General features: G+C 32.2%; 1 protein-coding gene across 2 annotated transcripts in view; it reads left to right on the top strand.

Annotated features, from left to right (window-relative positions):
- SNTG1 (syntrophin gamma 1) overlaps nucleotides 1-23,253 on the top strand; it is a 296,161-nt gene that overhangs the window by 267,179 nt on the left and 5,729 nt on the right. Inside the window, exon 16 of one of the 2 annotated variants that reach the window (XM_045789163.1) lies at nucleotides 2,898-3,008. The exons of the other annotated variant lie outside the window; for it this stretch is intronic. Coding sequence (XP_045645119.1) covers nucleotides 2,898-3,008 — 111 coding nt within the window. The remainder of the gene's footprint in view (nucleotides 1-2,897; nucleotides 3,009-23,253) is intronic. 2 annotated transcript variants of the gene reach the window in all.

Raw genomic sequence — 23,253 nt, 5'->3', positions numbered from 1 at the left:
TTTTGGAGATACATTGTTTCCAGATGATTTTTTTAAAGTTTTGTTTCTATTGTGTTAAAATAATATAAAATTTCCCATTTTAACCATTTTTAAGTGTATGATTCGGTGGCATTAATTGATTCACACTGCTTCCAAAACTAGTCATTATCCCAGACAGAAACTGTTATCATTAAGCAATAACTGCCACCTTCTCTTCACTACAGAATAGATTAAAAAAACATGATCCAACTATATGCTGTCTTCAAGAGGCCTTCTTTAGATCTAAAGACTGAAGTGGGTTAAAATAAAAACGATGTGAAAAGATATTCCATACGAATAGTAACCAGAAGACAGCCAGTGGTTAAACCAGTATAAGAAGAGATTTTAGGTCAGGGCACCTGGGTGGCTCAGTCAGTTCTTGATTTTGGCTCAGGTCATGATCTCAGGGTCATAATCATAGGGTGTGAGATCGAGCCCCACACCAGGCTGCACACTCACTGGGGAGTCTGCTTCTCTCCCTCTGCCCCTCCCGCTACTTGCTCTGTCTCTCTGTCTGTCTCTCTCTCAAAAAAATTAGTCTTTAAAAAAAGAATAGATTTTATGTTACTGTTACAGGAGACAAAGAAGAGTATTACATATTGATAAAAAGATTAATTCAAAAAGAAAATTTAACAATTATAAACTTACAGGCAGCAAGCATCAGGGCCCGTATATTAAACATTGAGAGAATTGAAGTATTATGACTTCGTTAAATTAACATTTGTTAAGTAAAGCACAGGGTGCCAGATGGTGATCCACAGTTCCACAACATACCACAAGAGAAAGTGAAATACAGGAGTTTATTACTCACAGGTCCTGGAGGAAGGACGTGGCATGCCTTGAAGAGCCACACTGGTGGTCAAAGCACAGTACAGACAGTGAGACAGGACCTGGGGTGCATGCCTTTTTAAGGGTTCATGGATGCAGTGCATGGGGGTTCCTGAGCTACCTAGACTGATAATTCACACCCAAAGACAAGGTTTTGGTAAGCTGCATGGGGGTCTTATCTAAGAGGTGTGAAAGGCATACAGACCCTGGGAGACAAGGGATTCTATTGCTCAGAAGGGCTGTTGGGGAGTCATATCAGGAACTTACAAGTTTGTGATTCTATGGGTTGCACTTGCACGAGGGGGCTAATGTCCGTTTAAGGTCCTACACGGCACTTGGCCAAATTAAATGGATGCTGCGGCAGCAAAGCATTGGCTTTGTTAAACTCTGGACATGCAAGGAGAAATAGACAATTCTAAAATAAGAGTTGGACGTTTTGATACTCCACTTTCAATAATGGCATGAACAACCAGACACAAGACCAATAAAGAACTACAGAATTTGAAGAAAACTATAGCTAACTGTATCTAACAGACACATACAGAATACTCCACTGAACCAGAGCAGAATATGAATTTCTTTCAAGTGCTCATGGAACATTCTCCAAAACAGACCATATATAAGAATACAAAACAAGTAGTAATAAATTTTAAAAGGTTGAAAACATGCAAAATATTATTAGATACTTTAATAAATAACAGAATAATAAGAAATGGAATTCATATATGAAGCCATGCTTTTTTTTTAATCACATAGCTTTATATTTAAATGAATTATTGAATCATGTTAAGGCCACCTAATGAAGTTTAATAAACACACACAACATACTCCACTATAATAACATATCTTAAATGGAAACCTCTCAGAAATATACACTGAGATTATTATCAAAAATGACAGAGTCTTATCTTATTTCTAAAAATCTTTAGCTGATCTAGTTATGAGAAATACATCAGACAAATTCAAGTAGGGGACATTCTACAAAATACCTAGCCAGTACTCCTCAAATTGTCAAGGACACTCAGACAAGGATCTGAGAAACTGTCATAGACAAGTAGAGCTGAAGACACAACAAATAAATGTAATGTGGTATCCTGGGCGGAGTCCTGTACCAGAAAAAGGCATTAGGTTAAAACTAAGAAAAACTGCATAAATGATGGACTCTAATTAATAATAATATGTCAATATCCATTCATTAATTGTGACAATGTACCATGTTATGTGAGATATTAAAATAGAGTAAATTTTGTGATAAGAATTCTCTGTACCAGGTTCTTAATTTTTCTCTACAATAAAAAAAATGCACACTTCTCATTTGCAAAAATTTTTTTGGAACTTGTCATGGGAATCCATATCCCTATATATTCAAACAGTAAGTGCATGGTCATGTTGTAACTAATGTTTTGTTCTTACATAGATTTCATACTATCTAAATTTGCCCCTGAAATATTGGAAGATGGGTTTTAGTCAAATAATCCTATTGACTGAGATATTATAGGTTAATGGGCGAGCTCTGTAAAATGCTTATTCTAGTTCAGTCTTATGAAGATACCATATAAATTTTTGTCGTAATTATTTACTAAGGCTGATCTTTTATCTTGACAAAGCTACAGATTATTAGTTTGAGCTTTAAGAGAAAGTACTACAGAATATCTATAGGATTGTCAATTCAAAATCACCTTACCACTTCTATTAATAGAAAAAAGAAACAATAATAAATGTTCTTGCTTATTCAGTAGCATAGACATATGCTTTAAGTGAGCTTTAAGTGAGTGATAATATAAAGCAGGATACTCGGATTTATTTATTTGCATGTATTTTTTGAAATTATTATTTCATGGGTACTAAAGTTATTTCTGGAACCTAAAAAATATAGATTACTAAGTTATAGCCTTTGATAAATATATATTAATTTGCTTTTTAATCTTGTGATATAGTACTAATTTAATATGATTAACATTTACCACTTGAAAGAGGACTATTTCTTGGTTTGAATGTAGGTATTAGTTGTACTGACTTGCATATGTTTCTTTTTTTTTTTTCCTTTTTAGGCTATACTTTGGAGATATAAATTTTCTCAGCTTAAAGGTTCTTCAGATGATGGCAAGAGCAAAATCAAATTTTTGTTTCAGAATCCAGATACTAAGCAGATTGAAGCAAAGGTAAATCCAAATTCATCATATAAACCATCATCATATAAGCAAGCTACATTAATGTCATTAAGATGCCAAGGGAAGAATATTTAGGAGAACCAAAAGAGCAAAAACACACATTATCTGTTTACTTTGGAATGTCCCTCGTGGCCAAAAGAATAAAATCACTTTCAGATTTCAGTGGCAAAATTTCACTGAAAGACATAACTCAAAATAAGTTAGAGAGGGCTAATTGCATTTTCTTTGTTTTAATTTCTTATGGACTGCATTTGTGTCACACTAAAGTAACATTCTGGTAACCAAAACAGTCACTTTCTTCATGGTTTCACATTTTAAATAATAACTTAAAATAAAAATTCTGACTGTATTTTACCATTATCTATTCCCTCTTTGAATATGAATACAAATCCCTGAAGAAAAATATTCTTTAAATCAATTCATGTTTTGTTAACGTTATTATGTGTTAATAAAATGAATAAATGGATGATTTTTTGCTTTGCTCACATGCAAATTTTCAGTACTTTGAAATATATTAACTGTCGTTTTAAACTCATCAGAAAGACTTGCTACCTTTATTTTTATTAATACATTTATTTGTATATATTCAAAATCTAAATGATTTCAATTACTCTACAATGAAATCCACAATAATAATGTTTGGGGTAGAATAAATTATAAATATATTATTCCAGTGTGGAGGAAAGGATAAATAACAAACACCAAAATGAATAATTAATGGTATGGAAATGCAAACCCATATATAATTTTTCAACTATGGATTAAAATCAGCATAATTTTATTACATCATATACCTATTTAATTCAGGTGGGGAGGTCACTCTGACAGTCAAAACCTTCCAAGGAATGACCCTCTCTGACATTCTAGTACACATCTTCTGTAGCAGTGCTCTATACCCACACTCATTCTTCTTTTAACAAGATGACTTCTTTCTTGTTTTATATATCTGCTCAGGTTTGTTCCTTAACTTTTCTCCATGGCTTTTGTGTTTGAGTTTCTCTGTGGATACCCTATTTCTGTCTTACGTTTATCTTTAGAGTTGCCTAACTTATGTAGATTGTTTAAAGAGGGAAATGTGGATATAGTCCCTTTCTGCTGGCTCTTTTCCTGCTGCATTTCTTTAAAGCATTGGTATTACACATGGTCTTGCCTTATATTTGTCTCTTGTCAGTTTAGACAAATACCATCATAACTTCACCCACTCCCTTTGTTTAACTTGCTTCATAATTTTCAATTTTACATTTCCATCATTGCCTCTTCCCTAAATATAGATGTATCTATGGAGCTGCCTTCTTTCCATCTCTTGCTATAGGTCCTCCTTTTTTCTCCTCTGGCTACGAATGGTTGATCATTTCTTTTTGCCAGCCCCTCACACTGCTTTTTAAATCAATTCTTAATATTACCATCAAAAAATGCATCACCATATTCTAATAAAGGTGAATAATGTTAATATTGTCAGTTCCATATTCTGGTTAATGTGGAAACTCAACCACTAGCTGTTGATAACAGTATAGCATTTGATACATCACTTCTCTTCTAATTCTTTTTAATGTGTTAACAAATCTTTAGCTGACAACATGAAGCAAAAAGATAAACACAATGCAATGACTAACTATAATATTTAGATTTTAGTTCAATGTAGTGTATGTTCTATATACAGCTAATTATACTTACTTAACTTTGCTGGTTATTAGTTATCCCTCAGCTTCTAAATATTACTCATTCTTGTTATAGTGTTTTAAGCAATATTTCATAAATTCATTCATGAAGAGCTAGTTTCAGAAAATTCATTGAATGTCTTTCTTAAACTTATAGACTACAATTTTTGGATAGGAGAAAGAGCAGACAAAAATAACAGAACGTGATCATTGGTGAGTTACAGAACTTTTTTAAAGTCACCATCTCCTTTTATAGAATGAAGGATAATAATATCTCTAAGGGTAACATTGAAACTACCAAATTAAATATGGAGACTATTTAGCACAGACGAAACTAACTAATCAGCTCTCTAGGATTGTTTGTCCATACCGGTATGTATCACCACTGCTGATATAAAACTTGTGTAAGAATTAAGACTAGCACAATTGCTACTTATAATTGCAACTTGTGAGCAGTAATAAAAAGTAGCATCACAGGAGAACATCAAGAAGAATGCCAGCATGTATCACATTATTGGACTTACTGGACTTATGTATCAAAAGGATGGCTTATGATTGAAATTGGTGTCATTTGAGGATTCAACATTTCCTCTGTTAGAATACTTTTTTTTTTTAATAAAGGAATAGGCAACATGATACAGTGGAAGGAAAATTAGAATCAAGTAGCCTTGAGTTAAAAATTTCTTCTTTACCATTTTCTATCTATACTACCTGGAACAATCTATCACCAAATTACAATTGCTACTCTTCAAGGAGAGTATAGGAATAAATATCCCTTGTGCCTAGCACTAAAAAAATCACTGATGAATGATTTTATCGTTCAAGAATCTAGCGTAAGGACAAAGGAAATATCCAAAAATAGAAGCTTTTATTATTAAAAGAGAAGTTAGTGAAGATGATCAACATAAACAAGCTCAGGGCCTTTCCCACATTTAAAAAATTCAAGTTTATAACCATAACCCAAGTTTGTGTCATTTATCAAATGCCTGGGATATTTTCTGTGTCCTATTAATTTTATTAATTTTTAAAATTTCAGTGTGGAAAGTTTGCCCTGAGTCTCTATCCCCAAAACAGAGACAGGAACATCTCTATATATTGTATAACTTTTCTAAATTCATGTATACCATAACATGGGTAAGCATCCTGCATGCAAATTGTTCATTCACATGCTTCCTCCACTGGATCAAGAACTTTTAAACACAAAGAATATGTCTTATAACATCATATTCCTAAGGCCTAGCCTGATGCTTGCTGGGAGCAAGAAAATAATTTCTTAAGTTACACTAGATCATTATTTTACAGTTGAGGATGGTAAGCACTTTTCTCAACATTTTCTACGAAAAATTTCAAGCATACAGCATACTTTAAATAATTTACAGTAAAGGCCCTCTACACACTATCTAAATTTTATGATTCACATTTCACTATACTTCTTTACTGCATATCTATGTATCCATCGCTTTATCTGTCCATCAATCCCTCTAAGTCTTGACACATTTTGAAGTAAATCACAGACATCAGCATTCTATTAAGCAATTTTCAAAATGTATTTGTGGAATGCTGTCTTTGTCCCTCTAATTCCAAATTCCTCACCCATTGTTTTATTGGACAATTCCTCAAATTTATAGTTGCTTTGATAGTTGACAATTGTATACTTTGCATAATCTAAATAATAAAAATAAATAAATAAATAAATAAATAAATCTCTACTGAAAAATAATCTTAGTACAATAACAAAAATACCCAGCAAGTTAAAGAATTGTATTTTAGTCCATAGATTTTTTTTTTTAATTTCATTTTACAAAAGTAAGTTATATATATCCAATTTGGACAAAATTAGCAGGGATCTAAAGCATGAAACAATTTAATATGACTGATAGTTTATAAATAAATATTTAGCAAAAATAGTATTTTTATCATATTCCGGATATCATTGGCTTAACTATTCTTATAAAAGAGAAGAAATGACAAACATAGTTTCAAAAATAATCAATGACATAAAATTTCATTTTACTTGAAGAAAATTGTATCTTACCTAGAAAGATCAGCTTTCTTATGAGTTAGATTAACATAAACAAGATCAAAGTGACAATTCCTACTCACAGTATTTTGAGAACTGTTTTGAAAGTTATATGTCAAGAGGTCTCCATGTACTTTTCTAAGTACATTATAAAACTTTTGTGATTTTGGAGAACAATTTGTGAATATTTCCTATAATCATTAATGTTGTATAAAAAGTTTACTTTTAGGTTAAACATAAAGGACATATTGGTAAATACAGATGTGAAGAAAATAAGTTATTACTTTTCATGTAGCCTTAAGTAAATAAAGCAAAACTAAACAAATATCAGTTATTGAAAATTTTAAAATCTTATAATGCAGTTTATCTTTCTGTGCCATTTATTGTTTATAATTTTTATACAAGCCATTGCCCTGTAATAGTAAGAATATGAGCTTAATAGTTAAAGAGCTCTGGGGGCACTTGGGTGGCTCAGTCGGTTAAGCATCTGCCTTCAGCTCAGGTCATGATTCCAGGGTCCTGAGATCGAGCCTGCATCAGGCTCTGAGCTTCCTTCACCTTCTCACTCTCCCTCTGTGATTTCTCAAATAAATAAACAAAATCTTTAAAAAAATAGTTAAAGAGCTCTGGTTTCCATATTTAAATATGATGCATGTTATGTAGGGTGAGTTATCTAAGCTCAGGCTAAGCATCCTCCAGTGTGAAATGGGAAACATTATATTCCATGGTTTTTGTGAGAATAAGAGCACATGTGTTCTTCTCAGAAGACTTGAGAATACCAACATACTTCTGTTACATGTTCGAAAATATCCTAGAATTGGCAGAAAGTTACAGGTAGAGAAAAAGTAGAAAGGGAATTTTTGCCATCAGCATAAAAGTAAAAAGATGGGATCAAAACACAAGAGAACCCATAACCCAAAAAAGATAGAAGACCATTAAAAACATTCAGTTGAATGATTCTCACTAGGGAGGTTCTCCATATATACAATGTGAATGAGTGAGGAGTGAGAATGAACACTGGTTCAATTGTCAGGATAATTATATGGAAACCCTCTTTGAGTTTATGGGCTAGACAATCCCTCCTTTCCCATGAGCTTGTGCTGAGGTAGAGATAATAAGGGTTTTATCTCTTGCTGAATCTGTGAGTGCAGATCAAGCTCTAAGTGCCCCAAGGCTCTCTAGAAACGAGGGAAACCCTTACTGCATAAAACAGACTCTCAGTTTATCCTCAGCCACAATGTCTCATCCTCACAATTATCCAAGACATGCTCCCTAAAGCAGAATATATAGTAACCTCCTCAGAGTGCTTAGAGAGACTTGCAGCTAATTTTTAAAAACTAGCTCTTCTGAAATAGAATAATTAGTGATTTTGTGAAATATGAAGATCACATTTGAAATAAAAACTCTATAGCAGAATAGAAACAGCTATATCTGGAAACCATAGCTGATGGATTCACTCAAAATGCAGTAGCATAAGATTTGGGAAATATAGGATGAAAGACAGTTCTGTGAGTCCACTGCTGGTACAACTAGTATTCATGAGTAGAAAAGGGCAAATGAAGGAGAGAAAAATAGAGAGTTTACCTTCAAGCATTCTAGAAATTAGCCAAATTGGTAAAAATGGAAAATAACCAAAATCCCAGAATGAACAGAAAATTTTCTCTGCAAGAGAAACTGCTGGACCTCACTCAGTAATATAATGGGATTCATCTTAAAGCTTTAATTCAAAGATATTTGAACACCCCTCCCTACCCAGTGGTTTTATAGCCAAAAGCCAGTAGCACGCAGAAAATTGAGAGGTCTGACCTCATCCACTGAGCAGAGTCAGTAATTCGGTTTAATTTGCAGCTTCCTGAGAAGTCTCTATTCTTAGTGTGGTGGCTATGTGACTCAGAGCTTAGCTCTGCAAGTGGAGGGGAGAAAGGAACAGAGGGGATCTACCCCAGGACATAACTAGAGCAATAGCAAACCGCTGTTAAAATCTTCCTACCTAAGCCTGAGACTTCAACTGGAACAAACAAAAGCCTGGCCTGGATTTAAAAGAAAGTATTAGAAAACTAGGCAATGATTGTTAGTTTATGAAAAGCTCTGATGGGTTCTTGGAGATTTATGATGGTATGTGCATGCTCGGGAAAGAACTGGGAAAGGAAAAGGCACCAGTCGCTTACTTTGACTGAACTAGTAACCACACATAGGCAGGAGATTAGAGTTAACTTTGTCTTGTAAGTGTCCTGAAATTGGAAGATGTGCCTTCATATGCAGATTTCCTTGGTAAAGAATAACAGACTTAAAGGCAACACATATCATGAAATTGTGTGACCAATAGTTGGCTGACCCAGATGTGACCTATGGTAAGCTAGACTTAAAAATGTAAAACAAAAAAAAAACCCTAAGACAAACTAACAGAGATTTTAGTATCAACACACTACAGGGAACACAAATTCTATAGAATTAATTCAAGAAAGTGCCAAACAAAGAAACTGCAATAAGAAAATCAACACCAACAAAACACCAGCAATAAACCTTGGGAAAGTGGAAGAATCTAACACCAAAGCTATTACAAGATATTATCTAAACTATCAAAAAATTACCACATTTGCAAAAAGGAGAAAAGTATGTACAGAAACAGGGTAAATACCAACCAACTCATTATGCCTTGAATGGGGTTCAGATTATGGATGCAGTAGACAGAGCCTTTAAATCAGCTATAATGAATATGTTTAAATTACTAAAGAAAACGATGTCTAAAGAACTTAAGAAAAATATGACAATGGTGTCTTACCAAGTAGAAAGTAACAATAGAGAGGTTACATAAAAATAGAGTAGCTACAGTTGAAATACTCATTAACTGAAATGAAACATTTACTAATGGGACTCAAAAAGAGTTGAGTTGGCAGAAGAGAGAAGCAATAATCTTGAATATAGGCCAATAGAGATTATCCAATCAGAGCAACAGAAAAATAACAAAGAATAATGAAAAATGACCAGCATCTCAGAAACCTGTGGCATGCTAGCAAGCATACCTGTATATGTATAATGAGAGTCCAAGAAAAAAATTGAAAGGGACAGAAAACATATTAGAAGAAATAACATTTGAAAACTCGAAATAGATTTTTAAAAAAATCTATATACTCAATAATTCAATGGGCAAAATATGTGAAAGGGAGTAAGAGATAGAAACTTCTAGTTATGGAATGAATAAGTCATGGGAATAAAGTGTTTGGCCTAGGGAATATAGTCAATGATATTGTAATAACATTGTATGGTGACGGATGGTAGCTACACTTGTGGTGAGCTTAGCATAATGTAGAGACTTGTTGAATTTCTATGTTGTACACCTGAAACTAATGTCACGTTGTGTGTCAACCATCAAGTATACTCAAAAAAAATTACACTCCAAGTAGAATAAAATCAAAGAGAACTGTATCTAGACTTATCATAGTCAATTTGATGAAGATCAAAATCAAAGAAAAAATCTTGAAAGCAGCAAAAGAAAATGACTTTTCACATACATGGTGTCATCAATAATACTAGCATATAAAAAATATTAACAGATGATTTGTTATTAGAAACCATAGAAGCTAGTAGACAGTGAGATAATATCTTCAATGTATTGAAAAAAGACTGTTAAAAGACAATTGTATGAAGCAACAATTATAAAATTGTATTGATGTACTTAAAATGTATAAATATGTAATTTGTATGGCAAAAATAGGACAAAGGAAGGGGGAGTGAACAGAAGTTGTGTGTTGGAGCAAAATTTCTTCTAAGTAATAAAAATTGAATTAATATTAATAAGAACTAGATTGATTTAAATTAAGATATTAGTACTAATACCCATAGTAACCACTGACAAAATAACAATATGTAATAAAAGTAAGCAAAAGGAATTAAAAATCTGCATTAAGGAGTTTCTACTTAACACAAAAGAAAGCAGGAATCAAAGATTAGAGGAACAAAAAACCTAATAAACATAGGGAAAAAAATGAGTAAAATAGCAGATGAAAATCCTCCATTTACAGTGATTGCATTAGATGTAAAAAGCTTAAATGCTTCAGTTTAAGGTAGAGATTGAAAAAAATGAATAAAAACATTATTCAATTAAATGCTGTTTATAAGAGACACAATTCAGATTCAGAAACAGATTGAAGGTAAAAAAATGGAAATATATACATGGTATATGGTATATATATACGTCATAGAAACAATAATAAAATGGAACTAAAGTGGCTACACTAATATCAGACAAAATAGACTTCAAACAATTATTGTTAATTGAGGAAAAAAAGGACATTTTATAGTGATGAAAAGTGAATTTGTCAGAAAAACATAGGAATTGTAGATATACATGCACCCAATAGTATTAGTTCAAATGCATGCAGCAAAAGCACAGAGAATTGAAGGGAGATGTACACAACCCAACAGTAATAGTTGGAAACTTCAACATCTCATTTACAATTATGGATGGAACAACTAGGAAGAAGATAAGTGAGTAAAGAGAAGACCTGAAAACAGAAGAAAGCAGCGAGCTTGAGCTGACATCGATAGGACATTCTACCCCAAAACAGCGGAATACATATTTTTTCTCAAGTACTCATAGAATGTTTTCCAGGATAGACCCAATGCTATGACATACAAAGGACACAAAAACTAATGATGCACAGTATGGTGGCTAACTGAACATAATAATTTAAAAAAAGCCTCAATACGTCCAAAAAGATTGAAATCATACAAAATACACTTTCCATCAAGTATGAGATTAAATTAGAATAAACAGCAGAAGAGAATTGGGGAACTTCATAAATGTAAGTTGATTCTGGTTATTCATGATATTTATGTTCTACAAGTCATCATGAACAATAATTCAGCAAATACTGAAAAATTGCTTCCACGGGAAATGCAGGGATGAGTTCCTGCAAGCTTCTGGTCACAGCATATTTTCATCAACTAATTACTATATAACTTTGTTTTATGTGTGTTTTGTTTAAAGGCAACTTAATGTTGTTGTTGAGTCTTTAACACTGAACTCACAGCCACCAGCACTATAACTCATGCTCAGACAAAGCTTATCCAACATGTGTATTTTCTCTGTAAGCATGTCACAGTGCTTTTTTTTTTTTTAAAGATTTTTAACATTTATTTATTTGAGAGAGAAAGAGAGAGCAGAGTGAGCAAGAGAGGGGTGAGGGGCAGAGGGAGAAGAAGAAGCAGGCTCCCCGCTGAGATCATGACCCGAGCTGAAGGCAGAGGCTTAACTGACAGAGCCATGCGGGTACCCCTAGTGATCTTGTGCTTGAACACCAAACAGCGTATCAGCACTATGTTTTGGGGTCATTTTACAGAGCAAAGTCAGAGATACAAAAATGTGAAATTCTTGACTCTAGTCTACCAAAAAAAAAAAAAGACACTTTTTGTATACATTTCACAATATGAGAGCTGAAACAAGGAGTCTAAGTGTTACCTTGTTTGACCTCTGCTGGGAAAGTGCATGGTGTGTTACTAAAATTTGTCACTGCTTTGCATATATCTACAAATGACCATGAAAACACCATGAATAGTGATTTTGGAAATAAAAATAAACGTTAGCAAGTAGGTAAATTTGCAAATACTGAATCCACAAATAATGAGAATTGATTGTATGCAATGGGGAAAAGGAAAACTCTTAAGCTGTCAGGGAGTCTAAGGTTAAATCACAAGAGGTATTGTAAATATTTTGAGATAAATGAAAACAAAAACAATCTATTAAAATTTATGAAATGCAGATAGATCAGTGATTGAAGAAAATTCATATCTACAAATGTGTATATTAAGAAAGACTCAAATCAGCATCCCAGATTTTCATGTGTAAAAACTAGATAAAAAATACTAAATTAAAATCAAAGCAAGCAGAACAAAGGAAGTAATAAAGATTAGAGCAGAAAAATATAAAATAGAAGATAAGAACAACAGATAATATAAACAAAATCAAAAGTTGAGTCTTTGAGAGATCAACTAAATTGAAAACCCTTTGGGAAGTTTCATCAAGCAAAGAGAAGACTCAGATTGCTAAAATCATGAATGAAAAAGAGGACATCATTCCTGATGAAATAGATTTAAAAAAAAGATAAAAAGGAAATAAAGAAACAACTTTATGCCAACCAACTGGATAACTTAGATGAAAGGATGAAATTTATAGAAAGACAGACTACCAAATGTGACTCTAGGAGAAATAGTAAATTGATTAGACCTAATGAAAGTAGAGATTGAATTAATAGTTTGAGGACTTCCCATAAAGAAAAGGACTTCACTAATGAACAAAATACTAACAATATTATTATAAAAATATTGTATCATATAATAATATTAATATCATTAATACGAATACAAATGAAATCCAGCAATGTCTTAAAAGAATTATAAACAATGACCAAGAGGGATTTATTACAACAATGGATGATTTGTTTACCAACCCCAAATCAATCAATGTGATACACCATATTAATAGAATTTAAAATACATGTATTTGTCTCAGTAAATACAGAAATACAGAAATTTCATAAGCCCAACACCCTTTCATAATAAAAACACTCAGTGTAAAAAGAGAAGGGAAATTCTTCAATCTAATAAAGAGCATCTGTGTGCAACCCACATTGAGCATCATACTTAATGGTGGGAATGTTTTTCTGGTAAGATCAGAACAAGACAAGGAAGTCTGCTCTTAGCAGTCCTTCAACGTTGTACCAGATGGCCTAGCCAGGATAATCAGGCAATAAAAAGAAATACAACTATCTCAATCCGCACATGCTGATCTTGTATATTGAGAATAATAAGGAACCCTCTGAAATCTATTTTCAATAATAAAGGATTTCATCAATGTCGTAGTATACAAAATCAACATACAATAATCAATTATATTTGAATATCCAAGTTATGAGCAATTCCCAAGTGAAATTAAGAAAGCAATTCTATTTACAATAACATCTAAATGAATGAAATAGGAAAATACCTTCAAAAGATGTGCAAACTTGTATACTGGAAATAACTAACATTGTTATAAGAAATTTAAAAGATTTGCATAAAGGGAAAGGTGTCCTATATTCATTAATTGGAAGGCAATATTGTGAAAAAAGCAATTTCTTCCTAAATTGAACAACACATTCAATAAAAACCCTTTCAAAAAAGCCAGCTGCTTTTATCATGGAAATTGACAAGCTAATCTTAACATTTTATGAAAATGCAAGGTATCCAGAATAGCTAAAACAGTTGAGAAAGAATGGAATTGAACAATACACACTTCCTAATTTCAAACTTACTACAAAGCTATGGTAATCAAGACAGTATATTGACATCTCTGGCATAAGGATAGACATAGTGCAATAAGATAGAATCAGCAGTCCAAAAACAACCCTCTCTCTTATAGTCAATTGATTTTGGAAAGGCTGCCAAGGCAATTCAATGAATAAAAAATAATCTTTGCAATAAACGGAGCTACAACAACGATATCTTTATGCAAAAGAATGATTTTGAAACTTTAAAAAATTAACACAAAATAGATTGTAGACCTAAATGCAAGAGCTGAGACTAAAAACACTTACAAGAAAATATGGGATTATATCTTTGTTATTTTGGATGAGGCAATTGTTTCACAGATGGGATTCCAAAACACCTGTGTGTGTGTGTGTGTGTGTGTGTGTGTGTGTGTGTGTGTGTCCATAATGTGTATGTGCATATGTATACTTTTTATTTTATTAAAACTAAAAATCTCGTGGGTCAGGAGACCCTCATAAGCTATAAACATAATTCACAAAATGGGAAAAAAATATTGTTTCTTGATTCTTTGACCATTACTCAAACTTAGGTTCTGTGTCTTTTAAGTAATAAGAACACAAACTGGAAAAAATATTGACATTTTTCCTTGAAAGACAACATGCTTATAGAAAATTGCTCTTGAAATGCTCACTAATATAGTGATTTTACCAAAAATCAAATTCTATTGATTTTCAGCCATAGATATTGCATAATCAACATTTCTGTTTATCTGAATATTTCTAATTTTGCACAGTAATGAGTGATGATGTGTGGAAGCAAACACTGCTACACATTTTAGATTTTGTTCTTAGACTGAAGGTAATAAAGCACTAAATTTTTCAGTCAGATTTATTACTTATTATTATAAAACTATAACTACACATTTAAATAGTAATATAGCCATTATCAAAACCCTTTTTTGTGGAATATAAATTCATAAGGAGTTATAAAGATAATACAGAAATATTCTATATACTCTTCATCCTGTTTCACCCAATGGTTATATCTTACGTAGCTGTAGTATAATATAAAAAATAGTAATTTGACATTGGTGCAATACGTGTATAGTCCTGTGTCAATGGTAGCATGTGTGCATTTGTAGAACCATTTCCATAACCAAGATACAGGACTTCTTTCATCATGTTGACCCGTTTCTCACTTTTACCATTTCTGAATCCTATCAACAACTAATCTGCTTTCTTGTTTCTACAATTTTGTCATTTTGAGACTAATATATAAATAAAATTATGCAGTAAGTGAAAATTTGGACTTGACTTTTTTCACTCAGCATAATGCCCTTGATATTTGTCCAAATTGCTGTGTATATCAATAGTTTGTTCTTTTTTTGTTGCAAAGTAGTAGTCCATGATATGAATATACCACTTTTGTTTAACCATTTACCTGTTGAGGGACATTTGCTTGTCTCCAGTGTTTAGTTATTGTAAATAAAACTGTTATGGACAATAGTGCATGGACATGAGATTTCATTTCTCTGGGATAAATGCCCAGGAGCACAGTTGTTCAGTGGTATGGAAAATGTTTGTTCAGTTTTAAAGAAAATGTCAAATTGTTTTTCATAGTGGCTGTTAATGTTTTACATTTCCAGTAGCAATGTATGAGGAATCCAGTTTCTCTACATCCTCACCAGCATTTGGAATTGTCACTACTTTTTATTTTAGTGGTTCTTATCATAGTCTTAGTTTTCATTTCCCTAATGGCTAACAATGGTGAACAACTTTTCATATGCCCATTTTCTATCTATATGCTTTTAGTGAAATGTCTATTTTTGACCACTTTTCAATTGTATTTTTTATTTGTTTTACTATTGAGTTTTTTGAGTCCTTTTTTTAAAAGATTTTATTTATTTATTTGAGAGAGAGAGAAAGAGAGAGAGAGAGAGAGCATGTCAAGAATGGGGAGGGGTAGGGGGAGAAGAAGAAGCACATTCCCCACTGAGCAGGGATCCAACATGGGGCTCAATCCCTGGACCCTAAGATTATGACCTGAGCTGAAGGCAGATGCTTAACCTACTGAGCCACCCAGGCACCCCTTATGAGTTCTTTATATATTCTCTATATGAGGCTTTATTAGATATGTTGTTTGCAAATATTTTCTTCTAATTCTTCCAAAGTTTACCTTTCATCTTCTTAACAGGTATCTTGCAGAGAAAGTAAAAATTTTCATAAACCCCGTTTATCAATTATTTATTTTATAGATGATGCTTTTAGTGTCCTGTCAGGAATTCTTCAACAACACCCAGGTGTCAAAGATTTTTTTTCCTATGCTATCTTCAAAAAGGTCTATAGGCTAGGCGCACCTGGGTGGCACAGTCAGTTAAGTGTCCGACTCTTGGTTTTGGCTCAGGTGGTGATCTCAGGGTCATGAGATTGAGACCCACATGGGGCTCCACACTGAGCAGGGAGTCTGCTAGAGTTTCTCTCTCCCTCTCCCTCTTCCACTCCCCCATGTGCACAAACTCTCTTTCCCTCTCTCTCTTTAAAAATAAATAAACCTTTTTTTTTTAAGTTCTATAGGCTTGCCTTTAAATATATAACACATCTGAGTTCATTTTTTCCCTGTAAGCTGTGAAATTTAGCTGACCTTCACTGTTTTGTCTATAGATGCCCAATTATTTCAGCAACATTTGTTGTAAAGACTATTTTTCTTCTATTGGATTTCTTTTACAGCTTTGTTGAAAATCAGTTGGACATACTTCTGTGATGTTATTTCTTGTTTTATTTACCTCTTTGTCAATATCATATAATTCTGAATACATCAGCTATATAATAGTACTTGAAATGAAGAAAAATGATTCCTTCTATTTATTCTTATTTTTCGGAATTGCTTTAGCTATTCTAGTTCCTTTGTCTATCTATAGACATTTTATAATTACCTTTTCTGTATCTATGTATAATCTCACTGATATTTTGATAAGGATGACATAAAACACAGATCAATCTGAAGAGAATTGGCATCTTATACTATGTTGATTTCTTAAAACAGTGAAAAGATACTTTTCTATTTTTTTAGATCTTTTTCATTTAATTATTCTGCATTGTGTACTTTTCATCAAATAAACCCCAGCCATGTTTTGTTAGATTTACATTTAGGAAAATCATATTTTAAGAGAATGTAATTGGTATTGATTTTGAGATTTTGTTTTTCAAATATTGTTGCAAATGGAAATATAATTAATGTTTTTATATTTACATTGTATCTTGAAACCAGTAGAAATACACCTATTAGTTCGAGGTGTTTTTTGTTTTTGTTTTTGTTTTTGTTTTTAAGATTCCTTGGGTTTATCTACAAAGATCATCAAGACATGCAAATTAAGGGAAGATGTATTTCCTTTTTCTGATCTGTATCACATTGCTTTCATTTTCTTGCCTTTTGTGTTGGCTATAAATTTCAATACTATATTACTATCAGTGGTGACTACAGACATTCTCTGCTTTCCTTATTTTAGGGGAAAGCATTTAGTCTTTCACCATTAAGTATGATGTGAGCTTAGGGCTTTAATAGTTCTTTCTCAGGTTGAGTTCTACTCTATTTCTGTTTTTCTGAAAGTTTTCATTGTGAATTGGTATCAATTAATATGACCATGTAAATTTTTTAGCTTATTAATATGGTGGGATGTAGTAATTGATTTTGAAATGTTGAACCAATCTTACATTCCTGGAATAAACCTTACCTGATAATGGTGTGTAATTCTTTACATATATTGATGAACTACATTTGTAAAATTTTAAGTATTTTTACTTTTATGTTCATGAAAGATACTGGTTTATAAGGTTTTTTTTGGTGTTTTTGTTTGTCTGTTTTTGATACTATTTGCCTGGTTTTTGTATCAGGATAAAACTGTCTTATAAAACGAGCTTAGAATGTTTCCTTCTCTTCTATTTTCTGGAAGATAGCATGTAGAATTGTTGATTCTTCTTTAAAGATTTGGTAGAGTTCTCTAGTGGAAACATCTGGGCTGGAAGATTTCCTTTTTGAGGTTTTTAAAATTATTATTTCAATTTGCTTAGTAGATAGCTATTCAATTGATCTACTATTCCCAAATGAGTTGTGATCATTTTTATTTTTCAAGGACTTGGTCAATTCTATCTAAATTGTCAAATTTATGTGTGTAGATTTTCTTATAGTATTTCCATATTCCTTATTTATTTCACTTTGAATTTCACTTCTTTATTTCACCTTATATCAGTATTTCACTTTGAAGTCTGTGGATTTTATAATGATATTCCTCTTTCATTCCTGTGAGTAATTCATGCCTCTTCTCTATTTTCTGTTAGTCTGGCTAGAAACATTTCAAAGAACCAAAATTATTTTCTCATTGCTTTTCTCTTGGAGTTCTATAATTAATTACATGAATTCTGGTCTTAACTTCATTAATTTGCTTCTTTCGGGTTGCTTTGGTTTTATGTTGCTCTTCTTTTTCTAATTTCACAAGTTGGTATTTTAAGATCATTGATTTGACACTTCCTGATTTCTAATACAAACATTCAATTCTAAAATTTCCTTCTTATCACAGCGTTTACTGCATTCCACAAATTTTGATAAATTGTATTTTTATTTTTATGCAAATCAATGTTTTTAATTTCCTTGAAGTTTTCTTCTTTGATCAATAGAATTTTTTAGAAGTGTAATGTTTAGTTTCTAAGTATTTTAAGATTTTCCTGTTATCTTCCTAGAATTGATTTCTAGTGTGATCTACTTGCTCAAAGAACATACTCCGTATGATTTCACTTTTGTTTTTTTAATTAGTTGACAATTTCTTTATGGCCTAGGATATAACCTTATTATAGGTTGGCAAAAGTAGGAGTCTAGATTTTTGCTGGTGGGAGTGGGGTAAGCCCAGTTTTCTGTAGCATTTGTCCAAAGTAGAGTAATAAATGGAGCACATTTTTTGCCTGACTAGACTGCTTCTTTTCAGATCATATGGCTAGAGAGAGTTGATGTCTTTATTTTTTGTTCGTTTTGTTTTGTGTTTTTGTTTTTTTCCATTTGTTTGTTTTGTCTGTAATCATTGATGTTTCTGGGCCCAGGCTTTCTACTCTCTTGTTTAAAATATATGATGCAAAAAGAAAAACCAAGTTCTCACCATGATGTTATTACTCAGATCCCGAGATCTATGGATCCCTAGCTTATCTGCTTTCTTCTCTCCCTTCAGAATGTCCTTTTGTTTGTTTTATATGTCATTTCCAGAGTTTTTATTACACTTAGGAGAAATAGGGAAATCATCCTAAAAGTAGAACTATATTTTTAAAGTACTACTAATGCCACATCTAAAGAAATATAATTGTCATAATGGTCAGATTCTTAGTTCATCACCTTTCATAACTCCAATGAAATAATGACAGACATATAACACAAATTTGACAGTGAAAATTTAATTATGGATATGGCTCTTATTATGGCAATAACAAACAAGGAGACTGAATTAGTGATCAAAAACCTTCCAACAAAGAAAAACCCACAATCAAAAGGATACATAGGTGAATACTAATAAACATTCAAAGAAAAATTAATACTGATCTTTTTAAAACTCTTTTAAAAAATAGAAGAGGAAAACTCTCAAAATGATTGTATGAAGGTAGAATTACCCTTATTTCAATGCCAGACAAAGACAAGATTTAAAAAAAAAAAGTAAACTATAGGCCAATATTCCTAATGAACATTGATGCAAAAATCCTCAGTGAAATACTAGGAAATCAAAATCATCAGCACATTAAAAAGATCATAAATGGGATTTATTACTGTGATGCAAAATGATTCAACACACAAAAATCAATGTGATATACCACATTAGCAGAATAAAAGATAAAAATCAATGATCATCTCAGTAGATATAGAAAAGCATTTGACAAACTTCAGCATCTATTCATTATAAAAACTTGCAAAAAATGGTACAAAGGAATACAAATCAGCATAATAAGGTTATATTTGAAAAACCCACAGCTAATATCATAATGGATAGGGAAAAACTGAAAACTCCACAAACATCCATTAAAACTAATAAATTCAGTGAATTTGTTGAATACAAAATTGACATAAAAGTTAGTGGCATAAGTATATACTAACAACAAGCTATCTGAAAGAGGAATTAGGAAAACAATTCCATTCAAAATAGCAACAAAAAGAATACATTACTTAGCAATTTACTTAAAGAGATGAAAGACTTATACACTGAAGTTTCTAAAACACTGATGAAGGGAATTCTAAAGGACACAAATAAATGGAAAAACATCCCATGTTTCCATATTTATGAAATGGAATAATTAATATTGTTAATATATTCATATTACCCAAAATGATCTGTAGATTCAATGCAATACCTATCCAAATCACAATGATGCTTTTTACATAAATATAAAAAATCTTAAATTCATATGGAATCATAAGACCCCAAGTAGCCAAAGCAATCTAAAGTAAAAAGAAAGCCATAGGATCACATTTCCTAAATTCAAATTATATTACAAAGCTATAGGAACCAAACAGTCTGGTGCTGGTATAAGTACAAACATATAGACCAATGAGTAGAATACAGATTCCAGAAATAAACCCACACATTTATAGTCAACTGCTCATTGATAAGGGTTCCAAGAACACACAATGTAAGCATAAATTCTTCAATAAGTGATGATGGGAAAACTATGTACCTACTTGCAAAAGAATAAAGTTGGATCGCTAACTCACAGCATACCTAAAAATCAACACAAAATGGATTAAAGACTTAAATGTAGGGGCGCCTGGGTGGCACAGCAGTTAAGCATCTGCCTTTGGCTCAGGGTGTGATCCCAGCGTTATGGGATTTTAGCCCCACATAGGCTCCTCAGCTATGAGCCTGCTTCTTCCTCTCCCACTCCCCCTGCTTGTGTTCCCTCTCTTGCTGGCTGTCTCTATCTCTGTCAAATAAATAAATAAAAATCTTTAATAAAAAAAAAAAAGACTTAAATGTAAGACCTGAAGCCAAAAAAACTCCTTAAAGAAAAAGTAAGCGAAGATCTTCTTGACATCAGTCTTGGCAAAATTTTTTTGGATAGAACACCCAAAACATAGGCAACAAAAGCCAAAATGGGGGGACCACATCAAGCTAGACGTCTTCTGCACAGCAAAGAAAATAATCAAGAACATGAAAGGCAATTTACAGAAAGGGAAAATTATTTGCAAATGATATATCTAATAGTGGATTAATTATCCAAACTATAGAAGGAACTCATACAACTCAATACCAAAAAAAAAAAACACCCTATTTAAAAATGGGCAAAGTTCCTGAGAGACACAGAAGAAGAAATTTAAGTGACTAACAATTGTATGAAAAGGTGTTCAACATCACTAATCATTAGGGAAATATAAATCGAAATCATAATGAGATATCACCTCATACCTATTATGAATGGCTATTACCAAGAAGAAAAAGATAACAGTGTTGGCAAGAATGTGGAGAAAAGGGAAACCTTGTGCACTGTTCTGGACAGCCAATATGGAAAATAATATGGACATTTTTCAAAAAATTAAATAGATTTATCGTATTATCCAGTAATCCCAATCCTAGGTATATTTCCAAATGAAATGAAGTCATTACCATGAAAATATATCTGCACTCTCATGTTCATTGCAGCATTAATCACAGTAACCAAGATATGGGACAAAACTGACTGTCCTTTGACAGATGAATGGATAAAGAAAATGTTATACACACACACACGTAATGAAATATTATTCACCTTAATAAAAAAGAACATCCTGCCATTTGTGATATAGCTGGAACTGGAGGACATTATACCAAGTAAAATAAGCAAGACACAGAAAAAAAAATACTGCATGATCTAATTCACATGTGGTGTCTACAATAGTCAATTCCTGCAGCAGAAAGTAGAAATGTGATTGCCAGAGGCTTGGGGGAGGGGGAAATGAGATGATGTTGGTCAAAGGGTATAAAATTTCAGTCATAAAAGATGAATAGAGATCTATTATGTAATGTGATTGATGATAGTTGACAACACTGTTTTGTATAATTAAAATAAAATTTCTTCCCACCCCTAACACAATGGTAGGTATGTAGAAGTGATGATATGATAATTAGCTTGATTTTGGCACTCTTTTCACGATGTATACATATATCAAAACATCAAGTAATACCTTAAATATATACAATTTTATATGCCAAAGATATCATGATAAAACTACAAAGAAATAAAAAAGAAGGTGCCCCAGCATTTAAAGTATGGGTCAGAAAAAAAAAATTAAATATGGAAGCTGTTACAGTGTTTCTTTTGAAAATGCTTTAAAAAGTGATAAAATGATTTAGACAGCAGAGTCATATCTTGTCATATATAATAATAAATAGATACAAGATGCTTTAATTTAATAAAACATATGTACATTCACAGTTACAAGGCAAATGCATTATAACCAGAGCTTATTTAACCAGTAATAGCGTTTGTTTGGGGAACATGATTGTTTAACCAGTAATAGAGTTTGTTTGGGGAACATGATTGCTTAAATTGCCACATGTATTACAGAATTAAAAGTTCTACATAGTATTTAACTTTTTGGTTGTGTAAGGTCTCAGAAATACTGAAAAAATCATGTGGCTTTGCCTGGTAGTTGAGGCATTTACTTTTTGTTTTTGTTACTGTTTTGTTTGTGGATATATGAGAACAAAGTCATAATACAAAAGCCCATTATACTTTTTTCTCTGAAAACAGAAACTCATAAATTCTCACTTCATTACTCAGAAAGCTTAATAAATTTGCCATCTGCTTTCCCAAAGCCTCATTAAACTTCTCGGAACTTTCCTAGTAGAACAGGGTTCCCAGTTGAAGTCATGAGCAATATTGTAGCTGTTTGACAGTTTACCAAAAATTTCATTTATCGCTATTGGGAACTTTAAAAAAGTGGCTTATATCTGTTGTAAATATGAGACTAGTATATCAAGAATTACTAACGTATTCTTATAGTTGTTCCTAGTAAATTTTCTAGCCATATGTATTTTTTCTTTACTACTTCTAATATCTTGTTTTTATATTTATGTACATGTATTTTTAAAATTATAATTTGATATGATATGGCCAGACAATCCTCTGACTTCAAAACGGGTTGTCTTCGAAAAACATCAATGAAACTTTATTCATTGAAATTCATAACAATTTCCCCCAAAAGAAACACTTAAAATATTTCCTAAACTAGTGTATACAGCATATTAATCCTGAATTGCTAAATTTGAGATCTGGAAGCCAAGGTAGTGCTTTCTTGCACTGTACAA

The sequence above is a fragment of the Ursus americanus genome, chromosome 9 (genome assembly GCF_024610735.1).
Source record: "Ursus americanus isolate L20-20 chromosome 9, mUrsAme1.1.p, whole genome shotgun sequence".
NCBI lineage: Eukaryota > Metazoa > Chordata > Mammalia > Carnivora > Ursidae > Ursus > Ursus americanus.
This window is presented reverse-complemented; position numbering and strand designations above follow the sequence as displayed.